Source organism: Ruditapes philippinarum, unplaced genomic scaffold, assembly GCF_026571515.1.
Source record: "Ruditapes philippinarum isolate M1 unplaced genomic scaffold, ASM2657151v2 ctg50_1_1_1_1, whole genome shotgun sequence".
Lineage (NCBI taxonomy): Eukaryota > Metazoa > Mollusca > Bivalvia > Venerida > Veneridae > Ruditapes > Ruditapes philippinarum.
Window position 1 is genome coordinate 708,315 of NW_026861539.1, and position 16,128 is coordinate 724,442.

Here is a 16,128-nt window from a genome sequence, read left to right on the forward strand (position 1 = left end):
ACTTTTTTTCTAAAATTATTTCAAGAAAATGCGTGTAGCTCTTTGGCTATTAAGTGCAACATTTTACACAACAAATCCACTTCTTTTTATTAAAGAATGAGTCATATCAAAACAAACCTGATATATTTTTTGTTATAAGGATATCCGGCAAGTTAAATGGCTCATATAATAAGATGCAATTAGAAGGGAGACAACCCTTGTATGTCACAATATCAGATTTATACTAGTTTTCTCCATTTACAAGTCAGATTAATAACTGGTTGCAAGGTTGTATAATTGAAGCCTTTAGGCGACGGTTATATTGCAACAATCCGTTTACATTATTAGTTATAAAGATTGTTGACAGGTTATATGACCCTATATAAACGGCATTTTGTAAATAGCGGATCGGGTTATGTTGCGAATAGCCGATTATATACGGCCATATAACCTTTCAGCAATCTTTATAACGAATCTGTAATACAGCAAGCATCATTTTTTAGAGAAAAAAGTCAGATTTATTTATGAATCGACAGTCGTGTATATAAAATTATATAAACGTCACGATTATCAAATGAAAAGCGACGGTACAAACGTGCAGTATTATAAATGGCCAAATATCATGTCAAACACCCTTAATAATGACCAATTTAGAACACAGCAGAATAACTTTTTTAAGGGTAAACAAAACATTATTTCGTATATAAACCCGTATATAAACGTCACGATTACCTAATGAAAAGCAACGTAACAAACGTGCAACATAATCAGCAAATAAAAACTATTCTTGCAAGTAACTGATTCCGTTGAAACATAAATAAAAGAAATCTCGCATTAACAAATTAATTTAAAAGATATGGTTTACATTAAACATAGTCTTTTTTTCTCTCACCCGTTTATACTGAAAAGTAGTCCACATAATTTTGCAGATTTTGTGTATTATCGTCAAATATTTAAATCTATTCGTTAAAACATTATTCATAATATTAAATAAGACAAAATCTGTAACACAATTGATTTGAAAGTCACGATAAGGAAATAAGTATTGTACCACAACGTATATTACACACTGATATCTTCCAAGGAGACATTGACTTGTACGATAATTGGTATCATGCACAAGTAAGATCTAAATGATTCATTATCTAAAATCTGTAAATGTCTATCTAAAAGTATAGATGTACACAAGGTCACTTCTTCCCACTACAACCATCTTGTTTCCTCTTGGAGATACAGCGACGTCTAGCGGCGCTAATGGTGACGTCGAGATCATTCGGATTCGCTCTCCCTCGTTCGTTAACTGCAGAACTCCTTTGTTTGCGTGTGAAGCAACGTACACGTTACTTTGACGATCTACACACATTCCGCGAAAGTCTCCGCATCCTGTGTAAGTATTCCGGAAGAGGATTCGACCACGGCCGCTGTAACATTCAATGGCGTCTATATCAGTAGCTATGAATATTTTATTTGTTGCTTCATCAAACGCAATACCTTGGACGTTTTCATGATTAGCGGTGATATCAACTGCGACTTTGTGATGTAGCTGTTTATCTGACTGACCTATCTGCACGCGACCTTTTTCATTTTTCTCCATTTGGTGTTGAATAGAAATGTATTCTCCCGAAAAGTTGCTCAATGCAAAACAGCTTATATTAGTTTCTATCGTCTTGTAATCTTCAAGGGTCCTTTCGCTTAAAGATGACTTTAAGATATGTATTTCTTTACTCTCCGGTAAAGACACGCACGCAGTCCGAACCCCGAGAACAGCCACTCCCCAGGGTCGCGTTTTGAAGTTGGTATGACACACAAAGTCGCCGTTGTTATGGAACAATAATACTGATTTACTCATTCTATCGCCGATAATGATATCGCCGTTGGGAAAAATGTCGACCGCTCTGAGATCATCAAATGGCCCTCTGGCTCCAAAGATTCCAGTTTCACGAATAGTTGCATCTCTGAACGACATAACCTTGGATGGATGATGATCATTCTCGACCGATAAGTGTCCAAATTTACGTACTGTATTTGCTACGGACTTTAACCGCTCGTCCATTTTGAATGTATAAACGATTTCCTTAGGTTCTTTATTATTAGTCACAGCAAGTTTCTCAAATCTACGGCATTCTTCCTTTATCTTTTCGAATGTGATAAATAGTTGTGAGTCAGACCCATGTGTTATTGCAGCCTCAAGCATTGAGATCGTGTCTAAAATAGCCTTTACCGCCCTTTGTCCTTCTTCTATCGTATTCAGAATCTCGACAACACGAGATTGGTGTAAAGAATCAAATTCGTTCAAAAATGTATTTTCCATGGTACCAAGAAGCTCGATTAAGCTTGTTTTGAGATCTCTAATTTCTTGGAGAATGGCGCTCTTCTTTTGTCCGAGAGCATCACGTGCTTCGGTCTTCCTGGAGAGTACTTCCTGTTGAGCGTCTACGCATGCGTGTAAGCGTTTTAACAGCTTTTCGCCTTTCTGTTGAGTTCGGATGTCCTTACCAAGTTTTGCCATATCAAATACGTTCTCACACCTACGATGGACGGCAACTGCACAGACAGGACAACATTGCTGCTTATGGTCTTTGCAATAGTATTGCATAAATTGGTCTTCGTGATCTGGGCATTTTTCGTCCTTTATAATGGCGGCTACAGGTTGCGACTTGATTCTATTTATATCAATGAGAACATGACTTCGTGTAAGACGCATTCCCCGGTGGCTGTTAGAGCATGTTGGACACAGTGCTTCACGACACGATGTACACCAAGTGAATGCATTGGCTAACTTGTGCGTATTCTTGCATGGGTCGCACTTCCGCTCACCCTTCTTCAAGTCAACGGCGTCCATTACTGAATCCACTAGCGTGTTTGATTTAAAATGTTTTGCCCATTCTTCCGGTTTGAGGTTTGTGTCCGGTGCAGGTGTTGGTTCCTGGCATACAGGGCAGAAGAAGCAGTTGTCTCTTCTCTCTGACGTAATGATATGAGCGTTCAAGCATTTTAAGCAGAAGGAATGTAGGCATGGTAAACATTTAGGCGCTCGCAAAGTTTTCCGGCATATGGGACAGTTAATGAAATTGTCCGGAAGTCCAGGGAACGGGCGAGAATCCTCAAAATTTACTTGTGCCATTTTTTTTATCTGACGTTTGATTAATTTTCTACCCACAATGTTTCTGTTAATAATTTTTTTATATGTCTTCACTGTTGTTGACGAACTTCTCCTATTAATATTAAATAAAATACAATTTGTCCATCGCTCGTTTTCTTTCCTGTCTTACATAACGAAACAAAATACAATTGCATTTATTAACTAATGAGTATTCCTCACGAATTGCAAAACTCACAGATAACACTATCACTTTTTACTCTTTTTTTCGTTAAATGCATGTGTAATATTCCTTTCAGAAGGAAGCTCAGTGCTATGCCTTGAGAATGGTTAACATTTGTTAACCACAAAGTCACTCTACCAGTGAAAGTATGACTAAATTACTCTTTTTTAAATTCATATAAGATTTCTATATCGCTTATAGAAATAAAAGTGTCCTACCGTAACTTGATCTACTCGTGTATTGTTTTTAACACAAAGAAAATAAACGGGACCTAATCATCGAATGATAAGAAAAGTTCATATATCTAATCAATATCATATTTTCTAAATTGAAGTACATGGTGAAACACAATACAGGAATTATTTTATATTTCTACTTTAAGTACATAAACGCAAATGTATATAAAATAAATGTCACATTGAATTAAAAGCCGATTTTACATGTGATTTTTCTATGCATAATTTCCCGCTCATGACTTTCTTTCTTTTATACGAGCAGACATAGTATTCTTATTGAAATTCAAAACTGAAAAATGAAAATGTACTCGAAAATTTACTTGTTTTAAATATTTATACAAGGGGTTATACGAGTACATGTAGATGTTTATGTAATACTATATTGAAGTAGGCTTTCATATTGAAAAGAAAATGAGCCGCGTCACGTAAGCGAACAGCATGGATCCTGATCAGACTGCGCGGATGCGCAGGCTGGTCTGGATCCATGCTGGTCGCAAAACCATTATGTTAGTTTTGTCGTGACGCGGCTCAAATATTATACAATGTAGTAAATTATTTCATTTTTTTTATTTCTTTACTACGGTATTAACTTACATGTTGAAATTATACACGGCCAGTTTTACTATCTTGGGTCATTCAATAACTAATATACTTTAACTACGTGGCTTACATAGTAAGTTAAAAAATTCTTAATTTAAAAAAGCTAAAATTATTCTCTTTTAACTTGCTAATTAGTTAGAAGAAGACACATGTACTCTTTTTCTTTTTGATTAATAAGATGTAGACTATTTATTACCTGTAACTTTAAATTTAAACAAGAGACTTTAATTAAAAAACAAATATATACCTCAATGTGGCCATACCACGTGACTTTTCGGGTGCGGAACACGCCGATTTTTCACCCGATTCAGGTATGTTTTTTATTCATAACTTATTTATTACTCAACCGATTTTGATCAGATAAGGCGCAGAGTACCCGTAATTATATCAGCTTTCCACGGTATATCAAAATTCTGAAAACCCCTGAATGGTTTTTGAGAACATTCGAGTACAGTTTTCTTCTCATAGCCGGGGCCGAGGGGAACGGTACACACTCATTTGTCATAACAAGCGATTTCTAGCAAGTTATATGTTTTTTGTCACTATTTCATAGAAAAATACATGTTAAATCTGATATATTTACTATGTCTAATGTATCGAGTGAATGCGGTGATGTTTTAGCATATTTTCGTAAAGTTATGTTGAAATGGTACGGAACACACTGTTATTTAAAAAGATACGGTACACACACAATTTCTGTCTTTGAAATAATTCTAAAATAAAATATATGAAAATTTAATTTAAATTATAATATGAGTGATTTTTTTTCATAGTTATACATTTTATTAATTTAAACAAGAACCCTGGGACATGTTTTGCAATGTATCATTATGCTTTCTTCAAATGTTAATATGTATTTGTGCATTATATTTCAGTAGTAATTGTCCTATACTAGTACTTAAAATTACCTGGAGTATGTTAAACACTTCCATCTTCAAAGAATCATGTAGTTGCGTTTCAAATGATTGTTCTGTAGAAAGAAATGTTGTTATAATGCTGTGTTTATTGTTGTTTATTGTTGTTTTTTTATTTCTTTTAGTTTTAGTGAAGTGTAAGATATGTCTTTTTGCTTCCTCCTGAAAAAAATAAAATAATGTCATGACCTAAATCGCCTGAAAAATATCATTACTTGATAACATTATATATATTTATATTTTGTTAATAATAAGTAAGTCACTAGGTACAGTTTTGCAGTATCATGGTCATGTTTAATTAAATCAAAACACAGAAGGCGCTGAATTTGTTTGGGTCTCAGAATGTCAGAAAGGTGAAGGTTATGAGATTACAAACCAATTTGTTTTTGTATTATTAGTGACACCAATGCTGTTTCCAGTGTTATAAATGATAGTAAATTGGCTATAATGCTTATTGCAACACTGATATTCATTTTCAATTGTTTATTTGGCTTGAAAAAAAAACAACAAAAAAAACAAAATAAATGAAAACATGAGTTGCCTTAAATGGGATTTGAGCTCAGGACATCTCTCTTTTTTCTTCTTTCTAAACGAGCGTGTAATTATCCCCTCGACCACGGGGAAGTTACACGATAACAGCCTGAAGAAACCATATCATTTCTAAATTAAGTTTGTAACCCTTATTTATTTCGTTTAACACTGGTGTAAATAATCATGGAGCTTATTATTGCATGTATATCTGTAAAGAATGACACAATATTTTTGAACCTTTGACCAATCGGGAAGTACTTTTTCTTCCCCTGAGAAGGCTTGAAAATTAATGCGCCTGTCATTTGACTACCTTTACGCAGTGATCTCCCATTATTTTGTTCGGTGTTAGAGTACTTATAAAGGTAAGTAACCGCTTCCAGGAGTTCGGACTACTTTCTGCATTGTTTGCAAATAAGAATATCAGAGTCTGAAATTTCGCTACAATTTATTTTGTTTGGTCTGACGAACCCAAACAAATAAAAATGTAGTTGCCATGCGCTTAAATTTTTTTATGTTTTAAAGGCATGAAGCTTTTAAGAATAACTTTACAAGTGCCCTTTTAGGTATATATAAAGATATACGAACGGGCCACCTGAGTAGAATTGAACCGACGTTTTCTTTACGGTAGTTAGAAAAAACTTTTCTCACATAAAAAATCGAAACATCGAAGTCATAGGTTGGTCTCGTACCAACTTTCATGAGTATATTTTAAAAATAGAACGCAGCCTCCATTAGCATTTAATTTACAAAATGGGTATTAATAAGAATAATCAAAAGTGTACTTGGAGTGCACTATCCTCGTAAGACATTGTTTAATCATTTTATTTTTTTAACACAAACACGTCAAGCACACATAACTCCATGAAATCATGTTTTTAATAGCATCTTTAAATGAAAGTCCAAGATAGGCACTAATTTCACCCAAAATTTCTTACATGCATATGTAACAAGGTTACCTTGCTGTAAACTTACGTTACGTTTATATAACAGACCCTTGCTTCCCATATGCGAGTTTCTTCAATTTATCCGGGCTTTTTATTTTTTGACTGCACGCTAAAACTGCGGAAATCTTTGTCCATATGTAGGATAATTTGATAAATTAAATTACATGCAGTTAGTTTTTGGGACCCTGGGCAGATGAATCATTTACCAAATATCATGCTTTAGCAGAAAAATACTTTTAAAACTTTCCGCTGATTTAAATAATCCACTTTCATTCAAAACAGCCGTTTTTTTTCCAAAATTCTCCAGATTTCGATAACATTTTAACTTGCTTGTTTGTTTTTTATATTCATACTCCGGTTTTATTTTTTGACATTCATTTATATATTCGAACAAAAAATAATGGCAAAGAATAATCGCACATAAACAAGATTGTCACATGAATTTCATAATTTGTTTTATAATCCGAAAAAAATACATAATTATTTCAAAATGAAAAACAAAAACAAACACAGTTTTGAATGTATTCCGTATCCCTCCCTAAAATATTAAACATTTTGTAGCCAAATATTAATTGTTTAAAAAACATTTAAAATCGAATTTTTGCGCTACGTTACTCTCAAAATGTTCTCTTTTTTAGTCAAGTAATCCGGTGTGGTTAGCATCAAACTGTTAGGCATAATGATACATTGCAAAACAGATCCCAGTATTCTCGTTAAAATTAATAAAATGATATAAAACTATTGAAAACCAAATCACTCACATTATTAAATTCAAATTAAATTTTCATACACTTTATTTTTAGAATTATTTCAAAGACCAGAAATTGAGCCCCGAGAGTGTGTACCGTATCTTTTTTAAATAACAGTGTGTTCCGTACCATCTTTTCAACATAACTTTATGGAAAATATGTTAAAACATTTCACTGCATTTCACTTGATACATTGGACATATATAAATATTATGCAGAATTTACACGTGTATTTTCTATAAAATAGTGACAAAAAACAATGACTTGCAGAATTCGTTGTTATTGGACAAATGAGTGTGTACCGTCCCCTCGCACCCGGCTTATGAGTAAGAAAACTGTACTCGAATGTTCTCAAAAACCATTCAGGGGTTTTTCAGAATTTGTGATATACCGTGGGAAAGCTGATATAATTACGGGTACTCTGCGCCTATCTGATCAAATTCGGGTTGAATAATAAATAAGTTATGAATAAAAAACATACCTGAATCGGGTGAAAAATCGGCGTGTTCCGTACCCGAAAAGTCACGTGGTATGGCCACATTGTACCTGTTTCTTTGTATTTTATATTGGGTACAAACGGGAGATAGTCCTGTTACAGTAACTCCCAAATTATAACTACAGTTACCTCCCTTTTTATTCCCTAGTGCAGTTAACACTCAATTTTCTCCGGACAATGTTCAGTCAATTATTTTTGTATAATCACAAGAATTTGAAACATACATTTAATGCATGCAGTCAGGACAGAACAGGGACTCGTTACGCGGGACAATTCGCTTCCAGACTGCTTCGGTAATTTCTCGATGATGTGGTGGGCTGTTGCATTAACTTTGATTACAAGACATTTTTTATTTATTTATTTATTATTTGGAGGGGATGGGATACGTCGCACCAACACGTACAGTACATGTCATATGGCGACATGGCGACTTTCCAGCTTTACTCGCCAAGGAAGAGACCTCAGGTGCACCTCCATGTATAATCATCCGACCAATGCGAGCATCTGAGTATAACCACCGAACTTCCGTAAACTAGCTGGATAGTTTTCTCACATGAAATAATCCAAACTTCCTAACAGGATTCGAATCCACAGCGCTAAGGGGCAAGTGATTTCAACCCAAACATTAACTACCAGACCCCAGACGCCCCTTAAATCAATGTCGACCTTAACTGCTATATAACAGCGGTGTATTGAACGAAATATGATTTCTTTTTCAGTCTTAATAATATCACAATATATATGTGCAAATACACTTTAATATCCGATGAAATGCATTCCTTCAGAGTAAAAGATTAAATGGTACTTTAACAGATGTTTTAAATAAATGATTTATTTTTTTATAAAATAAATGTTCTAAACTTTCAAAAGATTAAAATTCTTTGTTCCCATTTTCATTGTTGTAACCATTACACCTGTATTTCTGAATACCAATAATTGCTTCAGTATTGTTAAAAAAGCTATAATTTTAGAAAAGTTTATGTTATTATCATTTTCAATATTTTCATAAATTTAAACGCAGATTTGAAAAATTAATCGCGCTTTTTAATTTAATTATTTGTACTGTAAAATGAAGTGTTATTTATAAAAGAAAGAAAGACAGGTTTTAAATGGCTGTTCCGACTTAACATTGTGTAATTTGGACTGTTCTTTGACCCGGATTTATTTTTACTAAATTAAAGACCATCGTAAATTTAAAGTGCTCATTATTATAAACACATATTAAGAACACATGCTCCTTTCAATATTTTAGTACAATAAAGCGCTTAATCTCCAAATAACATTTTTTGTGAGCCGCCATTGATCGATAAGAATTTAGGATTTATTTACAAAATTTAAAACTCTTTGTATTTTAAAAAACTGATCATCAAAATTGAATGGAGGCCGATTAGAATAAATAAACAAAAACCTACAACCGGTTTAAAAAGAGTGTGCTACTTATGTTTGAATAGATTTAAGTTTAAAGACCAAATAAGCTTTGTTAAGAAAAACATTTTTTCGTCCCATGTTTTACTTTAAAAACATGAACTGAAAGTACAAATGATTTAGAAGACAACTCTAACACCTCTTACACTAAGAGCAAAAGAGTGAATTTGAGAAGAAACGAAAAGAAAAAAATCAATGCCAGTTTATAATAACCCTTCTATCAATTTATTATACCCATGCAACCAGTGCAGACCATGATGTAACGTCCATTTGTTCGCTTTGTAGTAAATACACTTTTTTTTAAATAGCATTGTACAGACTGAAATATGGAATATGGACAATTCATTTTAGATATTAGCGTGGTAAATAATAAGTAAGGCCGTAGATCGAAGATAACCAATACAGATCGAAGATAACCAATGCAGATCGAAGATAACCAATTTAGACCGAAGATAACCAATACAGATCGAAGATAACCAATACAGATCGAAGATAACCAATACAGATCGAAGATAACCAATACAGATCGAAGATAACCAATACAGATCGAAGATAACCAATACAGATCGAAGATAACCAATGTAGACCGAAGATAACCAATTCAAATGGAAGATAACCAATTCAGATTGAATATAAACAAATTTAAGAAGACTGACGATAACCAAAGGAGACCAAACATAACCAAATCAGATCTAATTAACATAACCGATTCAGATCGGACAAAACGATACAGATCGAACATAACCAACTGACATTGAACATAACCAATTCAGATTGGACATAACCGTTCAGATCTAACATAACTGTTTTAGACCGAACATAATCAATACAGACCGAAGGTAACCAATACAGATCGAACATAGCCGTTTTAGATCGAACATAACCAATGCAGACCGAAGCTAACCAATTCATATTGAACATAACCAATACAGATCGAGATCGAACGAAACCAAAACTGGTCAAACATAACCAATACAGATCGAATACAACCAATTCAGATCAGACATAATTAATGCAGATCGAACATAACCAATACTGATAGAACATACCAATACAAACGAATGAGCAGCTAACGCGCAAGAAAACTGCCCAATGGATTTCCAGGTATAGATTTTTTTCAATGTAAAGTTTAAAAAAAGGTAATTCGTATTGTTTTCTTATCATGATATTTTTTTAAATTATACTGAAATATATATTCATATATATATTCATATATTCGTAATGTTTAATGTGACATAATACCTGAAAATTTTACCGATAGAAGTGTTTAAATTTTTCAAATTAAAGGACTGAGAAAAGTCATGTTTGTTGAACAAAAATGTTACAGAAAGGAAGAAGAAAATCAACAACAAAAAACAACACCAACAATAAATAAAAAGAAAACGAGAACATTTGGTGCAAGCGACGTTTGTATAGTATTACTTCAGATTTTATTCCTTATTCCGAATTAAATTAATTAGATTAAGTTATATTCAATTAAAAGCTGTCTGCATCTTAAAATTCACACCATTCATATTAACTTACTTTGTTGTAAAGAAAAAAAAAAGCTTTATCTCTATATGAATTGATTATCTTACAAAATTCCTAAGTTTATATGATATTCGATGTATTAAAAGTATAAACTGTAAACACTTTTGAAAGTGGTTGTACAATTTTAATAAAATGAGTAGGTAGGATTAGCACTAAAATCCGTTATTGTTACGTTCTAATACAGATTTTAAAACTGTTTCTAAATATGGCGATTTTTTTCATTTGAAGAAATCTAAATCATGTATGTAAGTGCCAACGTGGAGAAGCATATAAACAATATCTTCATAAGTGAGTATATATTTGAATTTCATGTTGAAAAAAAAATTGTTCATTATTATGTCATATATACATTTATTATATACTTAGAAATGAAATATTGAAAAATATTGATGAAATAAAATGCGTATTTTCATTTTCCGTATTTTCACTGTAAAAATTTATTTTTCACTGTAGTGAAACATATTTTCCGTATTTTCACTGGTGTCTTGCCGGACTACTTTCTTTTAAATTCTGCCAGTGCACAAAATTTAAGGGAAAGTCTTTCAAATTTAATGTCAAAAAAGAGGAAAATGTATATAATAAACAGAAAATTCTAGCTTTTTCTATAAATACATGATTTATTTTCATCTTGTGGCATGAAAATTACCATATTTCACTCGTGGCTACCGCCACTCGTGAAATATTTAATTTCATACCACTCGATGAAAATAAATCATGTATTTATAGACAAAACTTGAATATCCTCTATGTATTAATATAAAAGTTATCATATTTTTGTTATTTTTTATGTCATATATATTTAAATAAAACATATTTTATATCGAAGAGAAGATGGTTTGTGCCAATGATTAAATATTGAAAGCATGTAAACAATGGATTATCATTTGTCATTTGAAATATAATTCACATAATAGGATTTTTAAAAACCATGCGATTCTTTCCTATTTTTAAAAAATTAACAAATAAATACATGTAAATAGATAACTTTAAAATTTCCGTGGTAAATTTGTACATTTTTTTGTAATAAACACATAAATCTATCTGTGGATGGAAATCAATTGCAGAATTCATCAAGTGATACCAGTAGCGATGCCTATCCTGTTTATGCAAAGAGTTAATCTTTATTTCTGTATTTCTTTTATTTCGTTTTAGGAAGTGCGGGCGTTCAACAAAAGCAGACGATATATGAGATATGGCGCATGATGCAAGTTGCAGATGTTCATACATGTAATGGAATGATGCATAGAATAAGATATTAGTAACAAGATAAATATATTTGAATTAAAGACATGGCAAAATTATCTGCTGAAAACAAAACAGAGAGAAAAAATGGAATTTAAACGTGCTTTTATAATGCCTTCATTAATCATCATATATGGTTAGATTCCAAAATGTAAAAAAAAAAAAAAGATTTGTGAATATATGGACGCTCAGATATAGTAAAACAACATGTCAAACATTACTGTAACAGACGAGATTTTGAACGAGTTAAATGATGAAAAAGCACGAACGCTTATACCCGCCATGGTCTTCTGTGCATTGCTGATGGCCATTGGAACGCTGGGTAACATCCTCGTTGTCTTTTTTTACGGGTTCAAATCCAAAACCACGTCTGCAACATGTTTCATCCTAGCTCTAGCCATTTTCGATCTGGTGGCTTGTCTTTTTGGAATACCGATAGAGATTACCGACATGCGACTTTTTTACCTGTTTAAAAGTGTAACTGCGTGTCGTCTGCTTGTTTTCGTCAACCACTTTGCTGTCATCGCATCCGCATTTACATTATGCTTCATAGCAATCGATCGTTACAGAAGAATTTGCAAACCATTCGATAAACAGATGTCGGTAAAACGCGCGAGAATCATATGTGGGATTTGCGCGGGACTTGGAGTTATTCTAGGTTGGCCGTCTGTCGCCCTTTACACTGTGGAGAAAGTAGACATTGCTACGATCTATAATAATGAACCGGTAGTGATCACTGGGTACGACTGTACTTCCGTTAAAGCGGAAGTCTATTCACCCTATCTTTGGACATACAGTGTAATACAGTTTGTTGGCTTTCTTGGAATCACCACAGCTTTAATCGTCTGCTACTTTCTCGTGGGACGTCAATTATTCAAACACAAGAAGTTTCGCTTCTATGTAGCCCAGAATGGCTTACGGCGAACTGCAAGTGGCACTGTAACGACTATGACGACATCTAACACTGAATATTCATCCGACAACGCCGTGACCTCTATACCTATCGCCGCGATACCGGAAGAAGACGAGGAGGAGCTGGAGGAAGTGGAATACGAAGGTCCAGATGATGACCCACCAATGATGCAAGAATCAATACCGGATCTACGCGAACTTTTAGAGTTAGATGCCAAAGGTTTAACGGATGTTGATGAAGACAGACCACCTTCAGCTATACGAGACATTCTCGGCGGAAGTGCTCCTAACTCTAGTCGACTAAGCAGGCCTAGTTCGATTCTAACTGACGTAAGTTTGAGATCTAAAGGTAGTATTATGACAGTGAGGAGTGTTATTATTTGTGACGAAAGTGAAAACCAGATTTTTGATATTGAACCTCGTGACAAAAACGCTATTCCTCATTGGCGGCCGAGAAGTGCTTTAAGTGACTCCACGTGGTCTAACAGCATCACGCGGCCCGGAAGTGCTTGTAGTATTAATACTATTTCCCGGCCTCCTAGTATCACATCTATTCATAGTTTAACTGAGGTCGAGAGCAATAATAACTCTCAAACAAAAACACATTCGCTCGGCGGTTCAGATCCTGTACGGGCACCAAAAGAACTCAAAAGAACGCGAAGTGAAGGTTTTGTGGAGTCACGTCCGGTAAGACGAACGGGCAGCAATAGAAGTATTGGAAAAACAGGAGGTATAAGAAGAACACTTAGTGAAGGGAGTGGTTTAAAAAGAACCGGAAGTAATACAAGTACGTCATCACGTTTACGACGCACCGGAAGTACTGAAAGTTCAAAAATGAACACTGACACGGATACGTTAAAAGACATGCGCATGAAAATGCTAGATATAAATACAATAAAATACACTTTTATAATGATTGTAATTGCAGTTGTGTTCGTCTGCAGTTGTGTACCATATTTGGGATTGGCGGTTTGGCGCGTTTACGCACACGAGAATTTAGTGTACGAATTCAATGACGTTCAACAGGTATTGTTTCAAATTGGAATAAGATCGTATTTTCTAAACTGTGCTATAAACCCATTTATTTACGGATTTTTCAATTCTCAATTTCGTGCTTATTTCTACAAAGCATGCTGTTCGTGTTGTGACGCCAGGGACCAAGTTTCGGATGCAGATTGAAACTAAAATTATTATTGTAAATATATAATTTATACCATATTTTTTTCTCTTAGACTGGCCAGTCATGAAGTACAATAATTATACACTATATATACATGTATACTTTCTTCCCAGCCAGCATTTTTATTGGGCGGATCAGTTTTGAAACTTTGAATCCATTTTTTATACATATTATACTACTAGATTAAGCAATCACACAGTTATGTGATCATGCTTGTCGGGTGGCATTTTATCATTGACCAGTAAGAATAACCAAACTGGTCTGTTATATATACAATCGGACTAAAATAAATGTAATGGGTAAATTAAGGTAAATTAAGGCTATGTATTTGATATGCGCATTTTAATTTCATACATTACGTTTCTATTTTTATGGATTTGTTGAAAATTGGTTTGAAATATTGATTTGGTAAAGCTAAGGTGGCAGTATTCCTTAAGTTAAAATTCTGTAAGGACTGATAGCAAAAAAAAAATGAATGTACATGTATTTAATTACCACACATTCCATCACTGTTTTGGTAAACTGGATTGGGTAAAAATATAATTGGTATCTTTGGTATTTTTAGTTGTGAATAGAATATAATATGCATGGTCACATATCGTGATTGAATAAGGCGACGATCATTTTCAAGGGGGGGAGGGGAACCTAATCGGCAGGACAGTAATATTTGCAACAGTTACTGCGCATGTCTGAGAAATAAAACATTTAAACTGACTGTAACAAACATTTCAACCATGTTTTACAGGTTGTAAGATTGGAGATGCCGGCGGGCGGTTGTCTAAGCATAGACACTTTCATCTATTCCCTACTCCTTCATTTCTCAGGGGATTTAAAGGCACAATATGCCTCAGTAATCCATAATTTATTAGATTCTTTAAAAATATCAATCATATTTAAATATAAAGGAGTCAGAATATATAAAATTGTTGACAACTGCAGAAAGTAACATTGAATGGGCAGTAATGTGTCGTAAAGGTAGCAAAATGTAAAAAAGTAGTATTTTGACTTCCATTCAAAATACTAATTCACTTTTATTATACCAATTGTTAACAAATCGAAAAAGGCAAAGATAGTTTATCTATATGGCAAATGTGTATTTTTTTGGAAACTGTTACAAGATTAAAACAATGGTAGCATTTTGAGGCATATATAATGAATATTTAAATAAACGTTTACAAAACTATCGTTATTAAGTGTATAATAAGGCATATCTACGTTGTTGTTGTGTTTTTAACTGAGGAAAATTGAAAACTTGGTTCCTTTCATTTGTTTTTATTACATGTATTATTTATTCGACTTATTTATTTCAAATAATTGAAACGATCATCCGTTTACATAAATGGTGTTACGGGTAGTTATTGTAAAAGTATATAATCTGTCAAATATATTGATAAAATAAATAAAAAAATTGTTTACTCGTATACAAGCATATTGTTGATTCTTATCATAACTGGCAGGTTCCTAATTATCAGTATTTTCGCTGAAGACCACAATATTTTGTCCATGTCTATCATATATATATACCTAAAAGGCTTGTTCTTATATATTAATACACATCTTACTTTCACGCCGTTACAAAACAATAGTATATCGAGCAAAATAAACTCTTTTTTCTGGGTTTCATGATTGTATTTTATAATACTGAACGTTTGTAACGTCGCTTTTCATTTGATAATCGTGACGTTATCAGATCCACATGCAAAACGGACATGTGTGTACATAAGATCAAAATTCGTTGACCAATACTAATAAACCGATTTTTTAAAAAAAATCCAGGTTAGATAGATAAGCATTTCGAAATATACATAAATCATTCCTTTGCTTTAGATTAGATAATAGATATAGTACACGAACATACGTTTTGTTTAGTATTTGTCAGTTTTAAACAAAACACGTCTATAATGACATATGTCATGTTTTTTGTAGTCTTATCTTTTTTTGAGGGCAGCTGATAAATGTATTTAAACTATATTTAGATATAAAACAACAACAACAACAAAAAAAAACAACAAACACAACTAGTGTACGTTAAAGCTCCGTGCCTCCAGATGAGCCAGAATATTTCAA

At 33.3% G+C, this 16,128-nt stretch overlaps 3 protein-coding genes across 3 annotated transcripts in view; 1 reads left to right on the forward strand and 2 right to left on the reverse strand.

Annotated features, from left to right (window-relative positions):
- The window catches only part of LOC132716011 (myosin regulatory light chain 12B-like), a 98,017-nt gene extending 93,183 nt beyond the window's left edge, over positions 1–4,834 (reverse strand). Inside the window, exon 1 of the mRNA XM_060699148.1 lies at positions 4,824–4,834. The gene's annotated coding sequence lies outside the window, so the exon portion shown is untranslated. The remainder of the gene's footprint in view (positions 1–4,823) is intronic.
- Positions 123–3,417, reverse strand: LOC132716010 (protein PML-like). The gene has a single exon (XM_060699147.1). The coding sequence runs from the start codon at positions 3,101–3,103 to the stop codon at positions 1,142–1,144; it is 1,962 nt and encodes a 653-aa protein (XP_060555130.1). The 5' UTR covers positions 3,104–3,417; the 3' UTR covers positions 123–1,141.
- Positions 4,835–11,878: 7,044 nt separating the features above from the next.
- On the forward strand, positions 11,879–14,366 carry LOC132716012 (uncharacterized). Its single transcript, XM_060699149.1, has one exon. The coding sequence runs from the start codon at positions 12,177–12,179 to the stop codon at positions 14,058–14,060; it is 1,884 nt and encodes a 627-aa protein (XP_060555132.1). The 5' UTR covers positions 11,879–12,176; the 3' UTR covers positions 14,061–14,366.
- The last annotated feature ends 1,762 nt before the right edge of the window (positions 14,367–16,128 follow it).